At 40.4% G+C, this 25,646-nt stretch overlaps 2 protein-coding genes across 2 annotated transcripts in view; one reads left to right on the plus strand and one right to left on the minus strand.

Annotated features, from left to right (window-relative positions):
* LOC131840667 (protein hu-li tai shao) overlaps positions 1-25,646 on the minus strand; it is a 109,539-nt gene that overhangs the window by 37,448 nt on the left and 46,445 nt on the right. Inside the window, exons 3-7 of the mRNA XM_059188845.1 lie at positions 8,429-8,539; positions 5,526-5,699; positions 3,154-3,286; positions 2,531-2,701; positions 562-729 (exon numbers count right to left, since the gene is read on the minus strand). Coding sequence (XP_059044828.1) covers positions 562-729; positions 2,531-2,701; positions 3,154-3,286; positions 5,526-5,699; positions 8,429-8,530 — 748 coding nt within the window. The 5' untranslated portion in view covers positions 8,531-8,539. The remainder of the gene's footprint in view (positions 1-561; positions 730-2,530; positions 2,702-3,153; positions 3,287-5,525; positions 5,700-8,428; positions 8,540-25,646) is intronic.
* On the plus strand, positions 15,895-21,531 carry LOC131840840 (uncharacterized). Its single transcript, XM_059189035.1, has one exon. It carries the CDS (start codon positions 15,895-15,897, stop codon positions 21,529-21,531), a length of 5,637 nt encoding a protein of 1,878 aa, XP_059045018.1.

Below are 25,646 nucleotides of genomic sequence, written 5' to 3' on the forward strand. Positions count from 1 at the left end.
AATTGTATTAAAATGCAAAAATTAACCTCTCAACTGATTGAGTGACTTAATAGAATTACATCTACCTACATATATATTTATATTGAAGTTGACCTAGTTTTCTTTATAACCACTGTAAGACGGTCCCTCACTCTTGTTTTGTACACTGTAAAGAGCGGACGCATATTGGCTTCCTAGTATTAAAATAAAAGATAAATATAGAAGTGATTATAGTGTTCAGTTGTCTACATTAAAAAGCCCTATTTCCTATAAATACAAATGTCCGATTCCTCGAAATCGAACCCGCGACTATCTGAAATAAAACTGTGTGCTAACCGCTAGACCACCGAGGTCGTCAATAATAATAATACTAACTTTTTTTTTCGTAGTACTGTAATGCTGTTGACCGCAGCTAGCCTTTACAGCTTCAACGGACGATAGGGGGCGAGTGCAGATAGCACTCCAAACCAAAGGAAGGACTTATGGAGCGGCTGAAGGCCAACTCCCGCCTGATACGACTTTAGTCTGAGGGCACCACTAGGGGTTCGAACCTCGGCTCAGGATACCCGTTGGAATACTAACCGTACGGAACTCGATGGTAGGCAATCTCTCCGAGCAGCGCCGCCTCGTTGCACAGCGGGAGAAGTCCTCGCTTCATGCTGGAGACGGCCAGAGCTGATGGTGAACGCACGTGGAGCACGCAGCGGACGTCTGGCCTCGCAGCATGAACTGACGCGTGGAGGGAGAAGCCTGACAAACAAATCAAAATCTCTTTAGTCTATGACAAATATAGAAAAAGTATTCAATAATGTAACAGAAAGAAAAAAAGATAAAACAAACAAACATTGTTCTAGCATGAAGGGAAAAGCCTGACAATCAAATCAAATCTCAAAACACTCATATATCGAGGTACTACTGTATTTTGATTTGATTTGATTATTTGAAAAGAATACGAGCTGAGTTTCTTGTCAATTCTTCTCATGTCGAAATCATTACGAACTGACGGTAGATTTGACATATCATAAGAGTCTGTAATGTTACATTGTTCTAGCTTGAAGGGAGAAGCCTGACTATCAAATCAAAATATCTTTATTCTATGACAAATAAAGAAAAAGTATTCAATAATGTAACAGAAAGAAAAAAAAAGATAAAACAAACAAACATTGTTCTAGCATGAAGAGAGAAGCTCGACGATCAAATCAAAATATCTTCATGTAGATCTATTACATACTCCTATGATATGTCAAATCTACCGTCAGTTCGGAATGATTTCGAGATGAGAAGAACTGACGAGAAACTCAGCTCGTGTTCTTTTCAAATAATCAAATCAAATCAAAATGCAGTAGTACCTCGATATACGAGTGTTTTGAGATACAAGCCGTAGATCAGGGGCGGATTGTGAATTTGTGGGGCCCTGGTCTAAAACTGTGGGGCCTACCTAATTATATTACTCAACTAAAAAAATACACCGACCAGAAACAAGCGAGAGGGAATTCCTCGTTCTGTTCGATAGACGCGCATATCTATGGGTTGATTAATCTCAGAGTTGTCAACCTTATGATAGGTTTTTAATCTAAATATTGCCTATTATTTTCAGTGGGGGCTGGGGGCTCTTTGTATCCACGGGGCCCTGGGCTGCAGCCTATAAAGCCCGTAGGTAGATCCGCTCCTGCCGCAGATTGAGCAATATTTGGTTTCGAGATGAGAGCATGAGATATACTACACCACAAGGCAAGGCACCAAGGCTGTCTGAGGGAGAAATTATTAGACGTTACCAACAATTTCTCCCTCAGACAGCCTTGGCGCCTTGCCTCGTTTTCGAAGCATTTTCCATAAGAAGGATTCACATTGCTTTTTGTACATTTAGAAAACGAATTTGTTGTTTAATTACAAAATGAACTTGCGTACGCGTTGCCAACCCTAAAAGGTGTTAGGTTAGATCTTACCGTGGACATTCACTGGATCTTACTTCTTGATTTAATTATTTTAGAAATATGAAAGCGTAGCGGTTTTTGTATTGATTGCCGCATGCATTCTTATGTAAAATGTGAATACTATAACTATCAGATGGCAATTGTAAGTAGCTTTGACGTGGTTTGAGTAATCATGCTCACTAAAATGTCCAGATTTGTGGCGGCGTGGTGGGCCGGGTCATTCGGATCCCTAAAATATAGTCGAGCGCAGTGATGGCTGGCTCATCCGTCATACTCGTGAACGGGTGCTGCTTGTAGGGACTGATCTGCTCTAATCACTGACTGATTTCCTCTTATTAATTGTTTAACCAGTTGGTTATATATTTAAATTTTTTTCTGTTTGAGTATTTAATTGAATTAATGCTAATTGGTGGTTTGTATTCACACACTTAAACTCACTTAAAATGTAAAGTAATAAAAAAAAATATTTAAAAGAGCAACACGCAAGTTTCTTGCTCGTTCTTCTTGTGATGAGACAACTATCCGAATGAGCGGTAGATTAAAAAAATGTAATGACTATTCAAAAGTGATTCAATGTAAGTTTATTTGAATAAATGACTTTTCTATTCTATTCTTACCTTCAACATTCACGGGGAAGTTGGTGGTGCCCTGGTCTTGCACAACGCCCTGCATGTCCACCTTGACAAGGGAGGACGCGGTGACCTCGTGCGGGAGCAGCCCCCGCGGCGTCGTCAGCACCTGCTCCACCGCGGTGTTGAGGCGCGCAGTGATCTGACCACTAATGCCGGCTGGAACAACGAATAGAGCATTTATTACACTGTCTACAACTTCATGTCGTCCTGGTACTTTCAAGTTTTTTGTTTTTACTTTATACATTTATCTTTGAAGTAATATTATTTTTGATCATTTCAGTTTTCTGGTAAAATGGAACGCAATTGTACGCTGACAGATATGAGTGACTGATTTCTGCATATTATCTGTGGGGAATATATAATGAACGATTTAACTGTAGTACTAAGTAGTCCTCTGTTAGATCTGGATTCGTAATAATGTTAGGTTTATTTCAAGTTAACATTAGGAATGGTTTAAACCACGATGAACGTGGTCGAAATGACCACGTTTTCGTCCGAGTTTTAATAGATTTTTTGTAATAAGACCGAAAGGTATTTATTCTCCGCTACATCAAGCCACCATCCATATATCATAAATGTATATTATATCATGCTATACTTTTACATACTCTGGGTCCATCCGAATAGATCCACAAGACGGTACACGGCTGCCAGCTTGCACCGCAGTATCTTCTCCCCCTTTTCGTAACCCACTCCTTCGATCCCTCGAATATCGTTGATGGGCAGAACGCACGTTGGACCCTGTAAATATATGTAAATTCAAATTAATTTCCTATATGTAGTCTCTTGTTAAAATTCACATCATTACTGTAGAAAAAATCCGATATTTAAAAAAATATATTAAAAGAAGGTAGTTTGTTTTTAGTACTAATGAAGTACCCAATGTAAAGATTATTACGAATATTGTAAATAGCGCCATCTAGTATTTATAGACCAAACTAGTACACTGACTTTGGTCTATAAATACAGAGGTCGGTAGTTGAAAAATCCTCTTTGGTTGGGTGAGCCGCGGCATTCAGTCGACGAGTGCAGAGCGTGCCGGTTGTGTTTTGGGTACTAAAGTGAATTGTAATGGGTTTATCCCGGTCTTAGTTGGGTCTGGGGGGAAGCTGCAAGTAGTGAAGGTGAGTGTTAATGCATTCTAAAAGGGCCTTTTAAACCTACACCCGTGTCACAAGTCACGGGCGCTACTTGGGGTTTCCCTTGCGGTAGCCGGCTTCAAAGCCTCAGTCGTCCATCATAATTAGTACATCTTACAACATCATCATCTATGCCAGAAGGAATATAGACAGTTTCAAAAGAGTTAGTGATTGCACTAATAAAAGCTTACGTAACAATAACAAACTGATTTTACCTAAATGTCGTTTGGCTAAAGTTAGTAATTCGTTTTATGGCAATTGCGTAAGGTTTTACAATAAAATACCAGAGTCTGTTATAAATCTGCCAGAAAAAAGATTTAAATGTCAAATAAAACAGTTCCTTTGCAAAAAAGCTTACTATAAAATTGAAGAATTCGTTAACGATAATAATGTTTTTATAGAAAAACTTTAAATCTATAGCACTGACAATATTATCTGATTACATTAATAATGAGTGCGTAGCGACTTCTATGTTGATTATCGCATGCCTCTTACTTGTTATACTGTAATTATTTATATAAAAAAAACATCTACTATTCAAAAGTGCTTGTAATGAGTTTATTTGAATAAAGATTATTTCTATTTCTATTTACACTCTCATATGTAAATTTTCATATATGTAAGTTTACAGTCTCAAACTTGTAAATTAACAATCGACCCGTCCTGGCTTCACACGGGTGGATAACAAATTTCTTAATTTCTCGGTTTGTTCTATACTATAGTATAACACGCTTGTATTATACATATGTATATACTTTGATATATATATATTATTATTATTTGATATATATATTTTGATAAAGAGCTCGAAGTTTAATATTTATGTTTTTTTTAGTAATAAGTTAAGTATAAGTAAGGAGCTAACAGAATATCAGCGCTGCAGAGTTATCTGTAGCATTATGCTGAGTTGGCTGCCTTTTCACTTTTGCGGCACATAAAGTCACCTACATTTCTTTTATTAATTCGTGTTTTTTCTGTATCTCATGTGTTATGTGTCTGTAATTGTGAATAAAGAATTTATCTATGTATCTACATAATCCCGGAACCCCCCACTATTATTTGAACTTTATGGTATGGTATTAAGGTTCAAATTGACTTTTAAGAATTAATTCGAATCGTTTGTATGGGATTATAAAAGAGTTGTTATTAGACATTTATAGACAATTGTTAAAAAAATTCTTTTCTTAAGAACCAAATTCTTACTTTAAGGAATATTCTAAAAACAGAATTAGCGTACTCGGTTCAGTAGTTCTCGAGATTTGCGCTTACCAACACATTCAGCTCTTCATTTTTATATTTACGACATTTTTATATGTACACGCGACTTAGTCCGCGTGGAATTGAACATTATTTTTCTAAAATAAAGGTAGACTAGACTAAGTTACTCCTTATTACATTAGCTACCTGCCAAAAAAAGTCCTGTTAAAATCGGTCCAGCTATTTCAGAGATTAGCCGGAACAAACAGACCAAGAGACAGACAGACAAAAATTGCAAAAAGTGGTTTATTGGTGTATGTACCATATTTATATTCATATGCGTGTAGTAAAAAACGGTTATTTCAATATTACAAACAGACACTCCAATTTTATATATATATATAGATGTATACTAAACGCGAAATCATTACATAGTATAAAACAAAGTCGCTGTCGCTGTCTGTCCCTATGTATGCTTAAATCTTTAAAACTACGCAACGGATTTTGAAGCTGTTTTTTTAATAGAGTGATTCAAAAGGACGGTTTATATGTATAATACATGTACACCCGGGTGAAGCCGGGGCGAGTAGCTTTTAAAATAAAAAAAGGAAGATAACGATAAGACAACGATAATCAATACTTACCCTAAGACTTCCGGTATGCAGCCGTCCTCCAACCATCTCCCTTATGCGCTGCAGGAGCGGTGCATCATTGCCTTCGTGGATCTGCTGGTCTAGCACCCGTTCCAACTCCTCGCGGAACAGTTTTGAGGACATGAGAGCTTCCACGCGCTTGCGGCGCTCCATCTCGCGGACATCCTGAGGAAAAGATATTTTATCCTTACTAATCTTTATCCTTAAGAATTATATGAAGAAGGAATGAAGATAATATTATTTTATCCTTACTAATCTTTATCCTTCAGAATTATATGAAGAAGGAATGAAGATAACACATTAAGGAAGGTGTTACATATGAATGTGGATGGTTATAAGGACAGAGGAAGACCGAAAAAGTGGATGGAGTGTGTGAAAGATGATATGATAAGGGAGTAATAGAAAGGATGTAAATTATTGAACTAACATAGTGACATCGTAGATATCCACTTCGACGCAATCCGTACATATCAGAAAAATATATACGAACATCTAACAGCTCCATTGGAATAGTAATATATATTGTGTATTGTATATTATAAGTATATAGTATAGTAATAGATAATAAGCATAATTCATAATATAAAAGAAACAGTTAAATTAAGATTTCCTTTTTTTTTTATATGTAACTTTTGTATATTATTTTGCTTGCCGTGTTCGTGTTTAAATCATTGTACAATTAGACCATAATCCATCACATGTAATTAAATTAATTGTATAATTGTAACAATAGTTGGTGATCCTAAATAAAATAAATAAAAAAAAAAGGGAGTAAATAACGAGATGACTGCGAACAGGGATGAATGGAAGAGAAAAACATTACGTCGACCACAAATAAATGTGATAAGGAAGAAGCAGATGACTAATCCTTATACTAGCTGAACTGGGCGGTAGGTATAACAAATAGAGAAGGGACATAAATGCCCTTTTTTTTTTATCGGTCTACTCTAATGCTGTTGGCCGCAGCTGGCCTTTACAGCTTCGGACTATAGGGGGCGAGTGCAGATGGCACTCCAAACCAACGGAACGACTTATGGAGCGGCTGAAGGCCAACTCCTGCCTGACGGATACGACTTTACTCTGAGGGCACCACTAGGGGTTCGAACCTCAGCTCAGGCCGTCGTAATATCGATCCCCGTTTGAATTGGACTGGAGATCGATCGGAGGGCCGAGACCGAATATAAGGGACCAAAAATGTCATCCTTACAATATTATAAATGCCAAAATAACTACGGCACTACCATTTGAGAGTTACTTTATATTTCTCACTGATACTTTGACCAAGGGCGTACTGACATAAAAACAAATTAATCCGTTTTTTTTACTTATCTAATGTTGTTGGCCAAAGCTGGCCTTGAGAGCTTGTGCTATGGGTACTAGACAACAGATACGAACACTTAAGTGTAGTTAAAAAATTCGACATGTTAATACAATACAATAGAATAGAAAAGAACAGAATAGAATAGAAAATCCTTTATTAATATAAACCTAATTTAAACACTTTTTAATATATGACCAATGAAAATTATTATTACGGCTTATTGTTTTTATATTATATTGTATAAATTTGTGTGTAAATAAATAAAAAAAAAAGTGCTTCCATTAAGTTATCCTTCTTTTAATGTAACGCTTTCTTTCAGAAAGCTCTCATCACAAGAAGAATGAGCTTTACGTGTTGCTTTTTTAAATACTAGTATAACTTTACATTTTTAAATCGAAATTAAACAATAATTACAGCATCAATATCAGCGGGTCTTTCTACCAAGTAGCATTAATTTATTACGGTTAATACTTACAGCATCAATATCAGCGAGTCTTTTTACCAAGTAGCATTAATTTATTACGGTTAATACTTACAGCATCAATATCAGCGGGTCTTTCTACCAACTAGCATTAATTTATTACATTTAATACTTACAGCATCAATATCAGCGAGTCTTTTTACCAAGTAGCATTAATTCATTACGGTTAATACTTACAGCATCAATATCAACGGGTCTTTCTACCAAGTAGCATTAATTTATTACGGTTAATACTTACAGCATCAATATCAGCGGGTCTTTTTACCAAGTAGCATTAATTTATTACGGTTAATACTTACAGCATCAATATCAGCGGGTCTTTCTACCAAGTAGCATTAATTTATTACGGTTAATACTTACAGCATCAATATCAGCGAGTCTTTTTACCAAGTAGCATTAAGTTATTACGGTTAATACTTACAGCATCAATATCAGCGGGTCTTTCTACCAAGTAGCATTAATTTATTACGTTTAACACTTACAGCATCAATATCAGCGGGTATTTCTACCAAGTAGCATTAATTTATTACGGTTAATACTTACAGCATCAATATCAGCGGGTCTTTTTACCAAGTAGCATTAATTTATTACGGTTAATACTTACAGCATCAATATCAGCGGGTCTTTTTACCAAGTAGCATTAATTTATTACGGTTAATACTTACAGCATCAATATCAGCGGGTCTTTTTACCAAGTAGCATTAATTTATTACGGTTAATACTTACAGCATCAATATCAGCGGGTCTTTCTACCAAGTAGCATTAATTTATTACGGTTAATACTTACAGCATCAATATCAGCGAGTCTTTTTACCAAGTAGCATTAATTTATTACGGTTAATACTTACAGCATCAATATCAGCGGGTCTTTCTACCAAGTAGCATTAATTTATTACGTTTAACACTTACAGCATCAATATCAGCGGGTTTTTCTACCAACTAGCATTAATTTATTACGGTTACTACTTACAGCATCAATATCAGCGGATCTTTCTACCAAGTAGCATTAATTTATTACGTTTAATACTTACAGCATCAATATTAGCGAGTCTTTTTACCAAGTAGCATTAATTTATTACGGTTAATACTTACAGCATCAATATCAGCGGGTCTTTGCTTGAGCCTCTCATCTTCCTCCTCGGTGGACAGCGGGCCGGTGCCGTTGGGCAGCGTCTCTGTGTCTGTATCGGCCATTTCTTCTTTCTGCGGACAATACAAACTACGATTAATATCATAATTACATATTATTAAATAAAGTCGCTGTCACTGTCTGTCCCTATGTATGCTTAAATCCTTAAAATTACGCAACGGATTTAGAAGCGGTTTTTTGTTAATAGATAGAGTGATTCTAGAGGAAGGTTTAAATATATAATACATGCATGTACGAAGTCGGGGCGAGTAGCTAGTTATTAAATAAATAAATAATCTCAGGACTATTCACACAGCGCTATCTAGACCCAAATTAAGCTAGTTAAAGCTTGTGTTATGGGTTCTAAACAAATACATAAATGTTTTTGATTCATAAATACATACATATTATACATAGAAAACACCCAGACCGATACAAACAATCATACTCATGAATACAAATGTTTGTACCGTGCGAGGAATCGAACCTGCGACCATCGAGGCCGTCAAAATAATAATAATTGTTATCGCTAGCTCCGGATATAGATGGCGCTGGAAGCAAGCACCAACGCCAAAGCAGTATTAATTATTAAAATTACCCGCAGTTGTAATATTGTGAAACTAGATGACGCTAGCGGCGCACTCGTCCCCACTAATACTACTTTACCGATTTTAGAACGCCATCTTATAATGCAGATTCTTGTTGTTGAGTATTCATTCCGAAACCGTTGAAGTGAAAGGTTAACAGTAGATTCCAAAGTTTGTTACATTATATTCGAAGATTGGTATTTAGATATAATTATTGCAGACAAATTCCAATAAAATTCAACGTATCCTATAATTGTTTAAATGAATTTGATTAAAGAAACTAGATAATTAAATATAATGATTATACCTACATTTATTAATATTTACATTGGAAACTTTAGAATTAAAATCAAAACGTGAATAAATAACTATATATATATCTGTAATGTGTTTAACTCTTTGTTATCAGAAGTGGGATATATTCACGCTTGTTGGTCATCATGGGACGAAAACACAAACGCACCCGGGCACCGTCTACGAGTTCGAGCACGTCAGTAACGATCGAATCTGATTCTTCAAGCACTGGCCGTAAAAGAAACCGTCGCAAACGAAGTAGAAGGCATCGCCGCAAGAGGTCACCAACCGTGAGTCAAAATGCTGTATTGTCTTCAGTAATCCCTGAATTTGACCCACTAGTGGATGATGTAGATATGTGGATTAAAGTGGTTGAGGCTAATGCTCGTGCTTTTGGGTGGGCTAATAGTATGATCAAATTCCAAGCATTGCAAAAATTAAGAAATACTGCTAAAACATGGTTAGATTCCCTGCAAAAAAATGAAACCTCATGGACTACTTGGCGTTGGAAAAATTGGCGTGATAGATTATCAGATACTTTTCAAACCAAGCGGAATATGTATGCGTTACTGAAAGATCTGATCGAAACTAAACCATTACCTAATCAATCTTTATACGAATTTTATTTCACTCAAAAAGGGAAAATAGATAGGTTACAGTTAGAGTTTGGAGATCGAGACATTATATCAATTATAGTAGGATCAATAGGAGATCCCAATATTAATACAGCGGCAGACGCAGGTAGCTTTCGTTATTGTGATGACCTAGCCTCATTTTTACACGGTAAAATTTATACAGTATCTCTTGGCCCTGACAAGAATATGCCAGAAAAATCGGTTACAAAACCTGCAAATAGACACACATCCAATGCAGTATCCAGTGTAGATAACAAATCAGATTCTATAAAACCTCACCGTCCTACTAGTAGCTTGACCGATTTTAATAACTGGTCTTGTTTTCGTTGTGGTGAAGTAGGCCATAAACGAACTAAATGTACCCTTAAAGATAATGTTTCCTGCACTTCATGTGGAAAGTTTGGACATTTAGAAAAAGCTTGTAAAACTAAAGTAAAACCCAAGTTAGAAACTGAAGTAAAAATGATAAATGAAAGTGAAAATAAACAAAAATTTTATAAAAAAGTCTTAGTTAATAATTGGGAATGTGAGGCTTTCTTTGATATGGGTAGTGATTGCTCTTTAATTACCAGTGCTTTAGTTGAACAATATAAATTGAAAACCTTTTCCTTAAATTCTCCGATTAACCTAGTTGGGTTCACTACCAACACATCCACTCAAGTTTCTAAAGCGGTGGCAGTCACACTAAAGGTTGATAATGTTGAACTAGTAATAGTAATGTATGTAATAGAGTCGCTTAGGGGATGCAATATATTAATAGGTCGTAACTTTACGGAAGATAGTTCTATCATGTATACTCGTATAGGAAGTTCATTGACTTTCAAATCAGCGGAAACTTTAAATATATTTAACCTCAACTCGAGTACAAAAAGGAAAGTACCCTACGAATATGAGAACATTTTGAATTCAATAATTTCAAAATACCCACGTTGCGTTTCGGATGATTTGTCCACTGTGGGAAAAACCAATAGCGTTGAATTGGAAATAGTGCTCACTTCTTCAAAACCTGTTTTTTACAGGCCATATAGAATGGCTGAAGCTGAAAAGAGAATCACGCGAGAAATTACAGATGACTTACTTAAAAATGGGATAATTAGACCTAGTAACTCCGCATACGCAAGCCCTGCTTTATTAGTGGACAAATCATCTGGAGCAAAACGACTATGTATTGATTATCGTCAATTAAATAAAATTACCCTATGCCTATGATTGAGGACTTAATTGACAGACTACGTGACTGTAAATTCTTCACATCTTTAGATTTAAAGAGTGGGTATCACCAGATTCCTATTAAACCGGACTCCATTCACAAAACTGCATTCATTACACCGGATGGACACTTTGAATTTTTAAGAATGCCATTCGGTTTAAGTAATGGTCCAGCTATTTTCCAGAGATTAATGAATACAATTTTGGGGAATTTACGTTTTGGAAAAGTAATTTGTTACATGGACGATTTACTCGTCGCAACTGAGACTTTAGAAGAGAATATAACGTGTTTAGAAAAAGTACTTGAAATTCTACAAAATAATGGGTTAACAATTAACATTGAAAAATGCTCTTTCTTTCAAAATAGTATTACATTCCTAGGATATGATATTTCTGAAGATAAGATTTGTCCGAGTTCAAAAAAATTAAAGGCAATTGAAAAATTCCCTACACCTAAGACCGTACATCAATTACGCCAATTCTTGGGATTAATAAACTATTTCAGAAAGTTTATCAGGAAATGTGCACTTCTGTGTAGTCCATTAACCAGTTTGTTAAAGAAAAATGCAGTTTGGGAATGGGGCCCTCAACAGGAACAAGCTGTAAATGATATTAAAAAGTCTCTTATTAATAATGCTGTTTTGAAAATCTTTAATCCTAATTTACCAATTAATTTATATACAGATGCTAGTCGCGAGGGGGTAGGTTGCATAATGACTCAAGTTACAAACGATGGTGAAAAACCAGTTCATTTTTATAGTCGACAAACAAGTAGTGATGAAAAACGATACCATTCCTTTGAGCTTGAATTATTAGCAGTTGTGACAGGCTTACAAAAATTTCGGCATTATCTGCTTGGTACGGAATTTAAAATTATTACGGACTGTAATGCAGTGAGATACGCCTTAACTAAAAAAGAGATAATTCCACGGATAGGGAGGTGGGTTTTACAGACGCAGGAATTTAATTTTGAGATAGTACATAGACCAGGTACTCAAATGCAACATGTAGACGCACTTAGTCGCAATCCAGTTCAAAAGGATGTTTTCGTAGACTCTGATAATGTTATGTCCATAACAGAAGGTGATTGGATGTTGTCTGTCCAATTACAAGACCCGAACATTTGTAGCATTAGAGAAATATTGTTATCAGGGGAGGCCGAGACAAATAAACCTATTTTTAATCAATACGAATTACTCGGAAATAAAGTGTACCGAAGAACAGAGTATGGTAGGCGATGGTTGGTACCTAAACGGTGTGTCTGGCAAATAATTAGAGCTAACCATGACGACATAGGACATTTTGCAGTAGATAAGACATTAGAAAGGATAAAATCTAAATATTGGTTCCCTCACTGTAAAAGAACAGTTTCTAAATATATTAAAAACTGCTTGAATTGCATCTATTATAAAAACATCCATGGAAAAAAACCCGGTAAGTTATACCCAATCCCAAAATATGCCCGGCCATTCCATACGCTACACTTAGATCATGTAGGGCCTTTTGTAAAATCTACATATAAAAATTCATACATTTTAGTTATTGTCGATTCGTTCACAAAATTTGTCTTCATTTCGGCTGTTAGAAATACGAAATCTCAAGTTGTCATAAATGAGCTCAATAAAATATTTAAAGTATTCGGAAATCCTAAACGACTGATTAGTGATGCGGGAAGTGCTTTTACTTCTAAAGCCTTCACAGCCTTTTGTACTGAAAGGAATATTAGAAATCATGTAATTGCTACTGCCATACCACGCTCAAATGGTCAGGTTGAGCGATATAACCTAACCATTTTAGAGGCATTGCGGAGTTTGGGTGCAAACACTGATAATAATAAATGGGATCAACAAATCACTAGCATACAACAGGGAATAAATAGCACGATTAATAAAACCACGTCTGCCATCCCTAGTGAGGTTTTCTTCGGATACCGAATTCGTACGAATAGCGATGGTATTATTGATGACAGTACAGAATTACCGGTTGACCTCACGGCATTGAGAAACAAAGTAGACACGAATATACAAAAAGATGCAAAAAGACAAAAAGAGATCTTTGATGCGAAAAGAAAAGAAGCTCCTTTATACAGCATTGGTGACTTGGTGGTAATCAAAGTACCAAGCTGTTCAAATAACGGGCAGAGCACTAAACTTATGCCGCTTTACAAGGGTCCCTTTCAAATTACGGAAGTACTCGGACATGATAGATACAAAATCGCTGATATGAGAGGATCGGAACGAACTTCAAAGCGTTATGAAGGTATTTCATGTGCAGAAAACATGAAACCGTGGATACGTATATCGGACGTTGAAGAACCGAATGTTATCAACATTTAAGGTGGTATATAATTATGTTCCATTCCTGAACATCTTGATTATTATTATTGCCTAATTTTATTTTCTTTATACTTGCACAAACACATATAATATGTCATATATAGTCAAATGCATTCTCTTCGAACGCCTAATTCCTGCAGTGAGGGGATAGTATGTATGCGGAGATCCAAAAGTGAACACCGTAGTACACATGGCGATACACAGCTGAGATGATCTGGAATCATCTAGCTCAAGCCATGGCGGGATTAGTTGGCCGCCGATGGAATAACTACTTTCGCTGCTACCTGGCTCTCTGCAGGATGTTTGAGCAATCGTGGGCATTAATAAAAAGTTAAAAGAATATTTATATTACCGGTTACATGAATAAAACTATCAAATAATGGTTATAATTTGTTCTCAGATCATGCATCAGACTTTAACGCTGTCCGAGGACGAACGCGTTAGCAGGATGACCGAATGTTATCGCTAGCTCCGGATATAGATGGCGCTGGAAGCAAGCACCAACGCCAAAGCAGTATTAATTATTAAAATTACCCGCAGTTGTAATATTGTGAAACTAGATGACGCTAGCGGCGCACTCGTCCCCACTAATACTACTTTACCGATTTTAGAACGCCATCTTATAATGCAGATTCTTGTTGTTGAGTATTCATTCCGAAACCGTTGAAGTGAAAGGTTAACAGTAGATTCCAAAGTTTGTTACATTATATTCGAAGATTGGTATTTAGATATAATTATTGCAGACAAATTCCAATAAAATTCAACGTATCCTATAATTGTTTAAATGAATTTGATTAAAGAAACTAGATAATTAAATATAATGATTATACCTACATTTATTAATATTTACATTGGAAACTTTAGAATTAAAATCAAAACGTGAATAAATAACTATATATATATCTGTAATGTGTTTAACTCTTTGTTATAATAATTAAAATTTTAATAAACGATAATAAGATATGTTGCAAATACCCACCTCCTCTAGGATAGAACTGTTATAAAAAGCCATTCTCACTTTAATTCATTATGATTATGACGAAATATTTTTTTTATAATACGGCATGTATTATAAAAAATAATATAGCTATATTTATCTATAATTATACATATATCTTTATAGATTTAAAAATATGATTATTCCTGTTTGTTCCGGACCACCGCTTAAAGATTATGTATAGTCATAGATTGTAGAAATAAGTTCGATTAGAGATAGCAAATTTATAAATAGTACAATTGTTACATAGTAACACCTTAAGAATAGTAGATTCGATAGGGATAAGTTTATAGAGATTTAAGTACTTTATGTTATTATTTACGAAAATGCTTGGATATATAGGATAAGATGACAAATAAATGATTATAATGGTTGTGGTTTCAATCCCCTAAAAATAAATAGGTCGGCAAATAGAAACAGAATAGAATATAGTATAAAAAATAGATCCCAAAATACATAGGGATCTTTTTATAGTATCATTTCATTTGTAGATATGTAATAATAATTGTAATGTGCGTTGCGCGGCAGCATTCGTTCGACTGACGCGCGACCTCGCTCTCCCGCGCTATATATATATGAGGGGGAAGGGGAGCGAGGTCATATAAAAGGCGCGATCCGCGAAATCGCGAATTATTCCTAAACCGCACGTCGCGCAGCGCACACATCATAATAAAAATGTAAATTAAAGATGGTATTGTCGTTTGATGCACAAATTGTAAACACAAAATGTAAGATTGATAAAATATAATAAAAATTATATAAAGGGGTGAGGAGAATAGGGCGGCCAAGGGTCCGCTGGCTAGTAGCCAAAAATCGTATATAAGTAGCGTCCAAAAGCGCTACAAATCATAGCGAATTCAACCTCTGAATAGCGAATCTGACCTCAGGATAGCGAATCTGACCTCGATTAGCGAATAGCGAACTCGACTTCTGAATAGCAAAATCAACCACTGAAGAAATTCTCCTCGCCTCTGCATTCTGAACCACAAGAACCGTTTTCTCATTTACTGCCCGTCCATCATCACCGTCGTCAAGCATAGTCGTCACAACCCTTTTCACGCATCGTGTCATCGCATCGTGTCACCGTCGCATCAGCATCGTGTAAACGTCCTTCTCAGGACGAATCATCGTGGTGCCTATAAAGAGGCACCTGGTCCTTCACCCGCAACGCGCCCGCGGCGTTGATTGAGGCCCTTCAGGTAGGGAGTGCTTTGAAAAGGGCACTCTCTCACCTCGAGGAGGATAGATTGACGTCCGGGCGTACCAGCGACTCGGTGCCTGCCGACGCGCCTTCCGACTCCCGGGGGCAGCGGCCAGCACATCTGCTGGTCCTTCGAGCCGGATCAAGAAGAATAGAAGACAAAATAGAAGATGCCCGTCACACGAAGCAGAACTGGCAAGATGCAAGAGGAGAAGACAGAAGAGCATCAAACAGATGCAGAACAGGTCCCAGACCCACCGCGGAGGGAAAACCCGTTCCCTATTCGACATAGCATACCGCCGAGGTCGCCACAAGGGACACAAGACGTCGAAGAAACCGTCGTTCAACAAACAACGGCGCGATCACAGCTCTCCGATAGAGAAAAGGAGAGACAGAAACAAATCGCTATCGCCCGAGAAGAGGTCATTCGCTATCGATTACAGTTGGCGGAGGCCAAGCTAGCCCGACTGGAAGCCTTCGGAGAAGAAGACGAAGAACCGTCGGAACCAGCATCGCAAGACGGCCACAATAGGGTCGTCGAATGGCTCGAGCAGCAGTCCGAGCCACCACCGCCTCCACCAGAAGCACCACCGAATCCACCGAAGAGGCCCACACCGGCGAGAATAGAGGAGCCGCTTCGGGGTACCATAGAAACTCACCAACGATTGGCACCCACAGACACCATTCAAGTTGGTGATCTCGCAACTGCAGTAACCGAAATCGTCAGGGCGACTACATCGTCGCTAGCGGCCGTCGCGCCGCACCCACAAGCGTCAACGTCGGGTCCCCTAGCAGCACAGTATAGAGGGGAACTCACACCGTTCTACGGGGCGCATACAGATTGGCTGGCCTTCAAGGCAGCCTACGAAGAATCTGCGGGGTATCTAACGCCGTCGCAGAACATAGAAAGGCTCCGGAGAGCCTTACGAGGGGAGGCTAGGTCAGCAATGAAGAGCCTCCTAATAGCAAACACGCCGGCCGAAGAGATCATGCACGAGTTGGAGCTCACCTTCGGTCGACCGAACAACATAGCAGAAGTCGAAATAGCAAAGCTGCGGAGTCTTCCACCACCGAAGGACACACCGGGGGAGTTCTGCAGATTCGCCACAGCCGTCAAGAATAGCATCGTGTCATTGAAGACGTTGAAGAAGATCAACTTCCTATACAACCCGGAAGTGGCGAAGTTATTAATAGAAAAACTACCGCCGAACATTCGACATAGGTGGTATGTCTACTGCCAGCAGCAAGCTCACGAAGACGTACCGGATTTAGTACAGTACTACAACTTCGTGAAGATAGAAGCTGAAATTTATAGCGTAAGCGCCGAACCCATGAAGATAGCAAGCATGGACGACAAACCGAAGCCGTCGGAAAGTCGTCGTGTTCAAATCCGTCCGCAGCGAACACATACAGCGAGCAAGACGGACAGCCCACCCCGCCACAAGCCAACGTGTCCCGTGTGCAAATCAAATTCGCACACGGCGGCGCAACAGTGTGAAAAATTCAAGAAAGAAAATAGCTACGGGCGTTGGGAAATAGCGAAGGCGCAACGTCTGTGTTTCCGATGCCTACAATATCGAACACAGACACATAACTGCAAGACGAAGACTTGCGGAATAGATGACTGTCCACGTATGCATCACAAATTGTTGCACTACAGGGCAGCGAGCGAGACACAGAAGACAGAGACAGCAACAGTATCGACAGGCGTCTCGCTCACACGTTCGCCGCGCAGTTATCTCAAAATACTGCCGGTGAAAATAGTCGGACCGCGGGCCAGCATCGACACTTTCGCCCTCCTCGACGATGGATCTACCATCACCCTCATAGATGAGGAAATAGCCACAAGAGTCGGCGCGGAGGGGCCGACAGAACCACTGAAAATAGAAGCACTGGCCGGCGCAACGGTTCGAACAAATAGTTCGAGACGCGTAACTCTAACGTTATGCGGTTCAGAAGAGGAGTATGAGATCTCCGCCAGGACAATGAAGGGACTCAAACTCGCCAAACAACAAATAGAAGAAAGGGATATCCGACGATGTCAACACCTGGCTGGCATCAAGAAGATACTGTGTTACCACGACGCCACACCAACGATCCTCATCGGCCAAGACAATTGGGAACTGTTACTGGCCATAGAAGTTCGCCGAGGATCTTCGTCACAACCAGTCGCATCGAAAACTCCGCTCGGATGGGTGCTGCATGGAGCGTCCACTCGCAGTCTCGGCCATCAAGTCCACCATGTATATCATATACGTGAGGGGGCCGAGGATAGAATAGAAGAGGAATTAAGAAGATATTTCTCTATAGAATCACTAGGCGTGCTGCCAAGAAAGACACGCGCCGACCCTCAAGAGCGAGCACTACAGATACTACAGAAGAAGACTCGCGCTCTGCCAGATGGGGGATATAGTACATCGCTACTGTGGAAAACAGATAAAGTCGAGTTGCCGAACAACTACGATGCGGCGCTCAACAGGCTGTACAGCACAGAGAAGAAAATAGATAGGAATCCACAGCTGAAAGAAGAATACGAGCGACAAATAGCGCTCCTAATAGAAAAAGGCTACGCAGAAGAAGCCGCCACCACCCCATCGGACGCCCGCACCTGGTATCTTCCGCACTTTCCCGTGCTTCATCCAGCTAAGCCGGGGAAAGTTCGTCCAGTCTTCGATGCAGCCGCTCGCGCCAGGGGGACGTCACTCAACGATCATCTGCTGACCGGTCCGGACTTACTTCAATCGTTACCAGGAGTGTTAATGCGATTCAGACAACATCCAATAGCCGTCGCCGCAGATATAGAAGAAATGTTTCTACGAATAGAAATCAACGAAGAAGATAGAGATGTCCTGCGGTTCCTGTGGCGACAACACCGGCGGGAGGGACCACCCCGCGAATATAGAATGAAGGCAGTGATCTTCGGCGCCGCCTGCTCACCGTGCATCGCTTTGTACATCAAGAACCACAACGCAGAACAACACAAGGAACAATATCCAAGAGCAGCCGACGCAATTATCCATAACCACTATATGGATGATTACCTTCAAAGTTTCCAAACAGAGGAAGAAGCTATAAAAATCACCCATGAAGTTGACACCGTACATAGGAAAGCAAAATTCCATTTAAGGAAGTGGACATCGAACAGCCCACAACTACAAGAAAAATACAACAGCACAAGAATAGAAGATAGGACCGTCTCCATAGATAGAGCCGACAAAGAAGAGAAAATATTAGGCCTCACATGGAGGCCCGCCACGGACACATTGGGCTTCAACTTAAATATGGCCCGAATTCCGCAAGAGATAGTCAACAGAAGTCGCACACCGACGAAGAGAGAAGCCCTCCGTACGGTCATGTCTCTCTTCGACCCACTAGGATTAGCATCACCCGTCACCGTGCAAGCGAAAGGCATTTTACAAGAAACATGGCGAATCGGCATCGGTTGGGACGAGAAATTGCCTGAGAAGTTAGCCGAAGACTGGACGAAGTGGACACAGCACTTAGTCAATTTACGCCATATCAACGTGCCACGATGTCATCCGGAGCTGAGCAGCGCGTCATCCAGGGAACTGCACACATTCGTAGACGCAAGCGAGAACGCCTACGCCGCCGCCGTGTATTGGAGAGTGCAAGACAAGGACGGCAACATTCACGTGACACTCGCCATAGCCAAGGCGCGAGTTTCACCTCTGAAGATAGTATCTATACCAAGACTCGAGTTGCAAGCCGCTGTCCTGGGTTGCCGGTTAGCACGCACGGCTACAGAAGAATACCAGATTAAACCGGACCGTCGATACTTCTGGAGCGATTCAAGAACAGTATTAGCGTGGTTAAGGGCTGGTCCACGCACATTCAAACCATTCGTGGCGCATAGAGTCGCGGAAATAGAAGAAGAAACGAAAGCGAACGAATGGAAATGGGTACCTACGCGTCACAACGTGGCCGATGACGCAACTCGAGGAGTGCCCACGGATTTCGACACGGAACACCGATGGTTCACCGGACCCCAGTTCCTATACAAGCCGCAGGAAGATTGGCCCGGGCAAGATGAGTCTGGTGGCATAACAACAGACACCGGAGAAGAACGCACGCACATGGTATACACAGGCGATAGCAACACAACAGACAGCGGCGTACTCCCGGACATCACACGCTTCACGTCATGGCTGCGACTGCTACGAGCCACAGCACGCGTGTTGCAGTTCATCGACCGGTTACGCGAAGCAGTCGAAAATAGAAAAAACACCGCCTCACAAAACGCGGTACATTATAGGCGCACAGCGCGCAATATAGAGAAGGACCCGGCGTGGAATAAGAAGACGGCTCGCAAAATAGTACAGACAGCGCCGAGGTTCGACAATAGTGAAGAAAGAAATTTCGTCAAATTAACTGCGGAATATATACGACGCGCGGAACAATTGTGGATACGGGCCGCGCAACAAGAATCGTTCAAGAACGAAATAGAAACACTCCGCGGTAAAGGGACAGTCGATAACAATAGCAGACTGAAACCACTAGCGGTGATCGAAGAAGACGGTTACATCAAGTTGAAATCAAGAATAGCAGCAGTCGTCGATGTTACAGATAGCATGAAGAAACCGATAGTCCTGGATGGGAATCATCGATATACCCAGTTGTACCTGGACTGGGTGCATAGAACACATCACCACGCCGGAGTCGAGTTGGTGATGAACGAAGCTCGACAGCATTATTGGATACTTCGAGCGAGACCGACAATTCGCAGCATCGTCAAGCGATGTCAACTGTGCCGACTACGACGCGCAACAGCATCGATCCCGCCCACCGGAGACCATCCGGTCAGCCGACTCGCCCATCACCAGAGGCCATTCACATACACAGGCGTGGACTTCTTCGGGCCTCTTAGTGTCACCGTGGGGCGACAACACCACAAACGCTACGTCGCGTTGTTCACATGCTTGACAACGCGAGCAGTACATTTAGAGTTAACCACTTCATTGTCCACAGACTCCGCAATATCCGCACTCAGGCGGATGATGGCCCGACGAGGGAAGCCAACCGAGATCTGGTCCGACAATGGGACCAACTTCCACGGCGCAGACGCAGAGCTACGTCGCGCCGCCATAGAAGCAAGTCGCGAAGACGCGGCTAATCATCGTATACGCTGGCGGTTCATCAGCCCCAGCGCACCATTCATGGGCGGAGCGTGGGAACGTCTCATCCGCTCCGTGAAAACAGCATTAGCCGCCACACTGCATGAGCGGCACCCTTCGGAAGAAACATTAGTCACACTGCTGTGTGAGGCGGAATATACCGTGAATAGCCGTCCGCTCACACATGTATCAACTGACCCGGACGACGAGGAAGCCATCACGCCTAACCACTTTCTACTGGGTGGTTCGGGCAAAGTGCAAACTCCGGGAAGTTTTGGAGACACCGATATCGATAGCCGGAGTCACTGGAAGAGAGCGCAACGGCTAGCAGACCACTTCTGGAGCCGATGGCTCCGGGAGTACCTACCGGAACTTCAACACCGGCGGGAGCCCCGCGGCACGGGGCAACCTCTGCGCATCGGGGACTTAGTCCTGATCGTCGACTCCAATCTCCCGCGCAACACATGGCCGCGCGGGAGGGTAATAGCAGTGTTTCCCGGCCCAGACGGCGTCATCCGAGTGGCCGACATCCAGACCAAGAATGGCGTGCTGAGGAGGCCAACCAAACGACTCGTGGTCCTGCCAACGGGAGTTGCTGATAGTGAAGAGCGGGTTCCGGAACCAGACAAGGCTCCTGCAGCGCCCTCGACGACCGCTGCAGCGGCGGGAGAATAATGTTCCGGACCACCGCTTAAAGATTATGTATAGTCATAGATTGTAGAAATAAGTTCGATTAGAGATAGCAAATTTATAAATAGTACAATTGTTACATAGTAACACCTTAAGAATAGTAGATTCGATAGGGATAAGTTTATAGAGATTTAAGTACTTTATGTTATTATTTACGAAAATGCTTGGATATATAGGATAAGATGACAAATAAATGATTATAATGGTTGTGGTTTCAATCCCCTAAAAATAAATAGGTCGGCAAATAGAAACAGAATAGAATATAGTATAAAAAATAGATCCCAAAATACATAGGGATCTTTTTATAGTATCATTTCATTTGTAGATATGTAATAATAATTGTAATGTGCGTTGCGCGGCAGCATTCGTTCGACTGACGCGCGACCTCGCTCTCCCGCGCTATATATATATGAGGGGGAAGGGGAGCGAGGTCATATAAAAGGCGCGATCCGCGAAATCGCGAATTATTCCTAAACCGCACGTCGCGCAGCGCACACATCATAATAAAAATGTAAATTAAAGATGGTATTGTCGTTTGATGCACAAATTGTAAACACAAAATGTAAGATTGATAAAATATAATAAAAATTATATAAAGGGGTGAGGAGAATAGGGCGGCCAAGGGTCCGCTGGCTAGTAGCCAAAAATCGTATATAAGTAGCGTCCAAAAGCGCTACAAATCATAGCGAATTCAACCTCTGAATAGCGAATCTGACCTCAGGATAGCGAATCTGACCTCGATTAGCGAATAGCGAACTCGACTTCTGAATAGCAAAATCAACCACTGAAGAAATTCTCCTCGCCTCTGCATTCTGAACCACAAGAACCGTTTTCTCATTTACTGCCCGTCCATCATCACCGTCGTCAAGCATAGTCGTCACAACCCTTTTCACGCATCGTGTCATCGCATCGTGTCACCGTCGCATCAGCATCGTGTAAACGTCCTTCTCAGGACGAATCATCGTGGTGCCTATAAAGAGGCACCTGGTCCTTCACCCGCAACGCGCCCGCGGCGTTGATTGAGGCCCTTCAGGTAGGGAGTGCTTTGAAAAGGGCACTCTCTCACCTCGAGGAGGATAGATTGACGTCCGGGCGTACCAGCGACTCGGTGCCTGCCGACGCGCCTTCCGACTCCCGGGGGCAGCGGCCAGCACACTGTTATTGCCTACTTTAAATAGCTTTTTTTTATGGATGATAATGGTATGGTGCACCCGCCTGCGCTATCGGTTTACGCTGGCGGGGCACCAGTGGAGGACGAAATGAACATGAGGTCAGGTCAGTTAGCCCATCGTAACAAATTCAAGAATTTATCATGACGGTTTCCAGGGGAACCGCGTCGATGTCAACCTGACACGGTACATCGCTAGCAATGGGATCATCAGTCCACATTACTAACAATCTTCTTTCCTCCATACTTTGAACAGTTTTTTATGTGTATGATAATGGAATGATGCACCCGCCTGCGCTAACGGTATACGCTGGCGGAGCACTAGTGGAGGATGATAAGATGAGCATGAGGTCAGGTCAGTTAGCCCCTCGTGACAATTTTACCAGGAATTTATCATGATGGTTTCCAGGGGGACCGCGTGGAGGTCAACCTGACATGGCACATTGCTAGTAATGGGGTCATGAGTCCACATTACCAACACCTCCCCTTGTCACTTTGTTATTAACTGGACGGTAGGGTCCAGTTCAGCTAGTATAAGGATTAGTCATCTGCTTCTTCCTTATCACATTTATTTGTGGTCGACGTAATGTTTTTCTCTTCCATTCACCTCTGTTCATTTTCCCCCCTCTTTGAACAGTTCACGACATTAAAAACGCGTAGATTCTAGATACGATAGTGTATTACGCGCCTTATGCCCAGAGGCCCTACCAAGGAAGCGGCTTAACGAAATTACATACAATTTTTGACCGGTATAATCAAATTAGTTGGGGTCATTCGCCTTTGAATAATGTAAGACGCGTAGGAAGCAACAAAGACGAGTCTATGCTCTGTAATTATTGCCTATGGGCAATTTATGGTTCTCACATTCTTATATTTGAGAATGGTTTTATGAAATATACATCTCTTATCGTAACCTTCGTCCGTTTAGGAATTTACTTCTCCACGTTCCTGCTCATCATACGAGCTTTCATTTCTAAATCTTTCACTTTACAGGCCATTAAGCACAGTAACGAGTTACCCCTTGACATTAAGTCCAGCTCTTCAAAATTCACATTCAAATCCAAATTACGCAAACACCTTTCCCAGAACTAGTGTAGGCTCCTGTTATCCTTGTAGTATTATTCCTCCACCCTCTACCTACCTCTATGCATCTGAATTTCCCTGTTGATTTGATTTTTGATAAATTTACAATTGTATGTGTATTTGTATGTATGTATGTATGTAGGTACGTACGCAGCTTTATATATTATAGATTATTTATTCATATTATGTATTATAGTTTAAAAGTATATTCGCATATGTATTTATATTTAATCATATTAAAGTGATCTTCTTTTTATTTTGTTTTTTTATAGATTTCAATTTCAATTTCTTAATCTCTGTTTGCCCAATGGTTGACTGTGAGAAAATGCCTCAAGGCGTTAAGTCCGCCATGTGTACCTTTATTTATATATTTGTGCATTAAAAATTTTAATAAATAAATAAATAATAATAAATATGTGGTTTGGTTGGCGTGTTGATATACAGAAGGAGTGAATAGTAATGAAAGACTGAATATATAACGGTGTATATAATATCAGAATTAAAAATAACAAATAATAATTAATTTAATTAACTTATTTAAATCAGTAATTTGCAAGCGAATGAATTTGTCATTTTTACAATATACTTTTTATTAAATGTATCTGTGTTATATGGCTAGTCAATGCAAGGAGGTTGGTAGCCTACAAATATATAATACTAGCTGTGCCGGCGACTTCGTCCGCGTATTGTAGTGACCAAATGAAGAAAAAATATTCAATTATTTAAAAGCAAAAGAAATTTTTTTTATCGTTCTAGATTTAAAAATGACAATATTCCATACAAACTTTCATCTCCCCTTTCAACCCCTTACAACCCTTTTTTAGCATTAAAAAGTAGCCTATGTCCTTTCTCAGGGTCTAAACTATCTGTGTTCCAAATTTTGTTTAAATCGGTTCAGTAGTTTTAACATGAAAGCGAGACAGACAGACAATAATACTATGTCAGGTTGACCTCCATGCAGTTCCCTCTGGAAAAACTCGTGGTAAATTCCTAGTTAATTTGCCAGGATGGGCTAAATAAATGAATGTGATGACTTGACTTCATTCTCATCTTATCATTATCCACTGGTGCCTCGCCAGCCTAAACCGTTAGCGCAGACAGACAGACAGACAGACAGACAGAGTTACTTTCGCAGTTATAATATTAGTAAGGATTGGACAATTAATACCTCGCCATTAAGTCTCAAGTTAAGCAGATATCGTGTTATGGGTACTAGACAACTGATACAAATACATAGATATTTTTTTGTAAATACATACATAATATTCATAGAAAACATCTAGACCGATACAAACAATCATACTCATGAATACAAATGTTTGCACCGTGCGAGGAATTGAACCCACAACCATCGGGTAGGAGATTGCTAGCAATGTACTATGTTAGATTGACCACGCACTTCCCCCTGGAAACCATGACAAATTCCTGGTGAATTTGTTACAATTGGCTATCTCCCTGACTTATCCTATCATCCTCCACTGGTGCCCCGCCAGCGTATACCATTAGTACAAACGGGTGCACCGTTCCATCATGGAAGACCATCGGTTCTATAATATGTAGAAATGATCAACGATTGCCTACACAAATGAACAGATCACCTAACTGCCTCTAACTTCATGTTGTCCTGGTACTTTCACTGTATCACACCTATTATTTTATAAGAGCTTGGAGCTGTTCTGACCTCCATCCTATCATCCTCCACTGGTGCCCCGCCAGCGTATACTGTTAGTGCAGGCGGGTGCACCGTTCCATCATGGAAGACCATCAGTTCTATAATATGTAGAAAGGATCAACGCTTGCCTACATAAATGAACAGATCACCTAACTGCCTGTAACTTCATGTTATCCT

Source organism: Achroia grisella, unplaced genomic scaffold (assembly GCF_030625045.1).
Source record: "Achroia grisella isolate CSIRO2021 unplaced genomic scaffold, CSIRO_AGI_Agris_v1 utg149, whole genome shotgun sequence".
Taxonomy (NCBI): Eukaryota; Metazoa; Arthropoda; class Insecta; order Lepidoptera; family Pyralidae; genus Achroia; species Achroia grisella.

What these genes read in the sequence shown, in the direction of transcription:
- LOC131840840 (XM_059189035.1), top strand. Translation starts at nt 15,895, where the DNA reads ATGCCCGTCACACGAAGCAGAACTGGCAAGATGCAAGAGGAGAAGACA.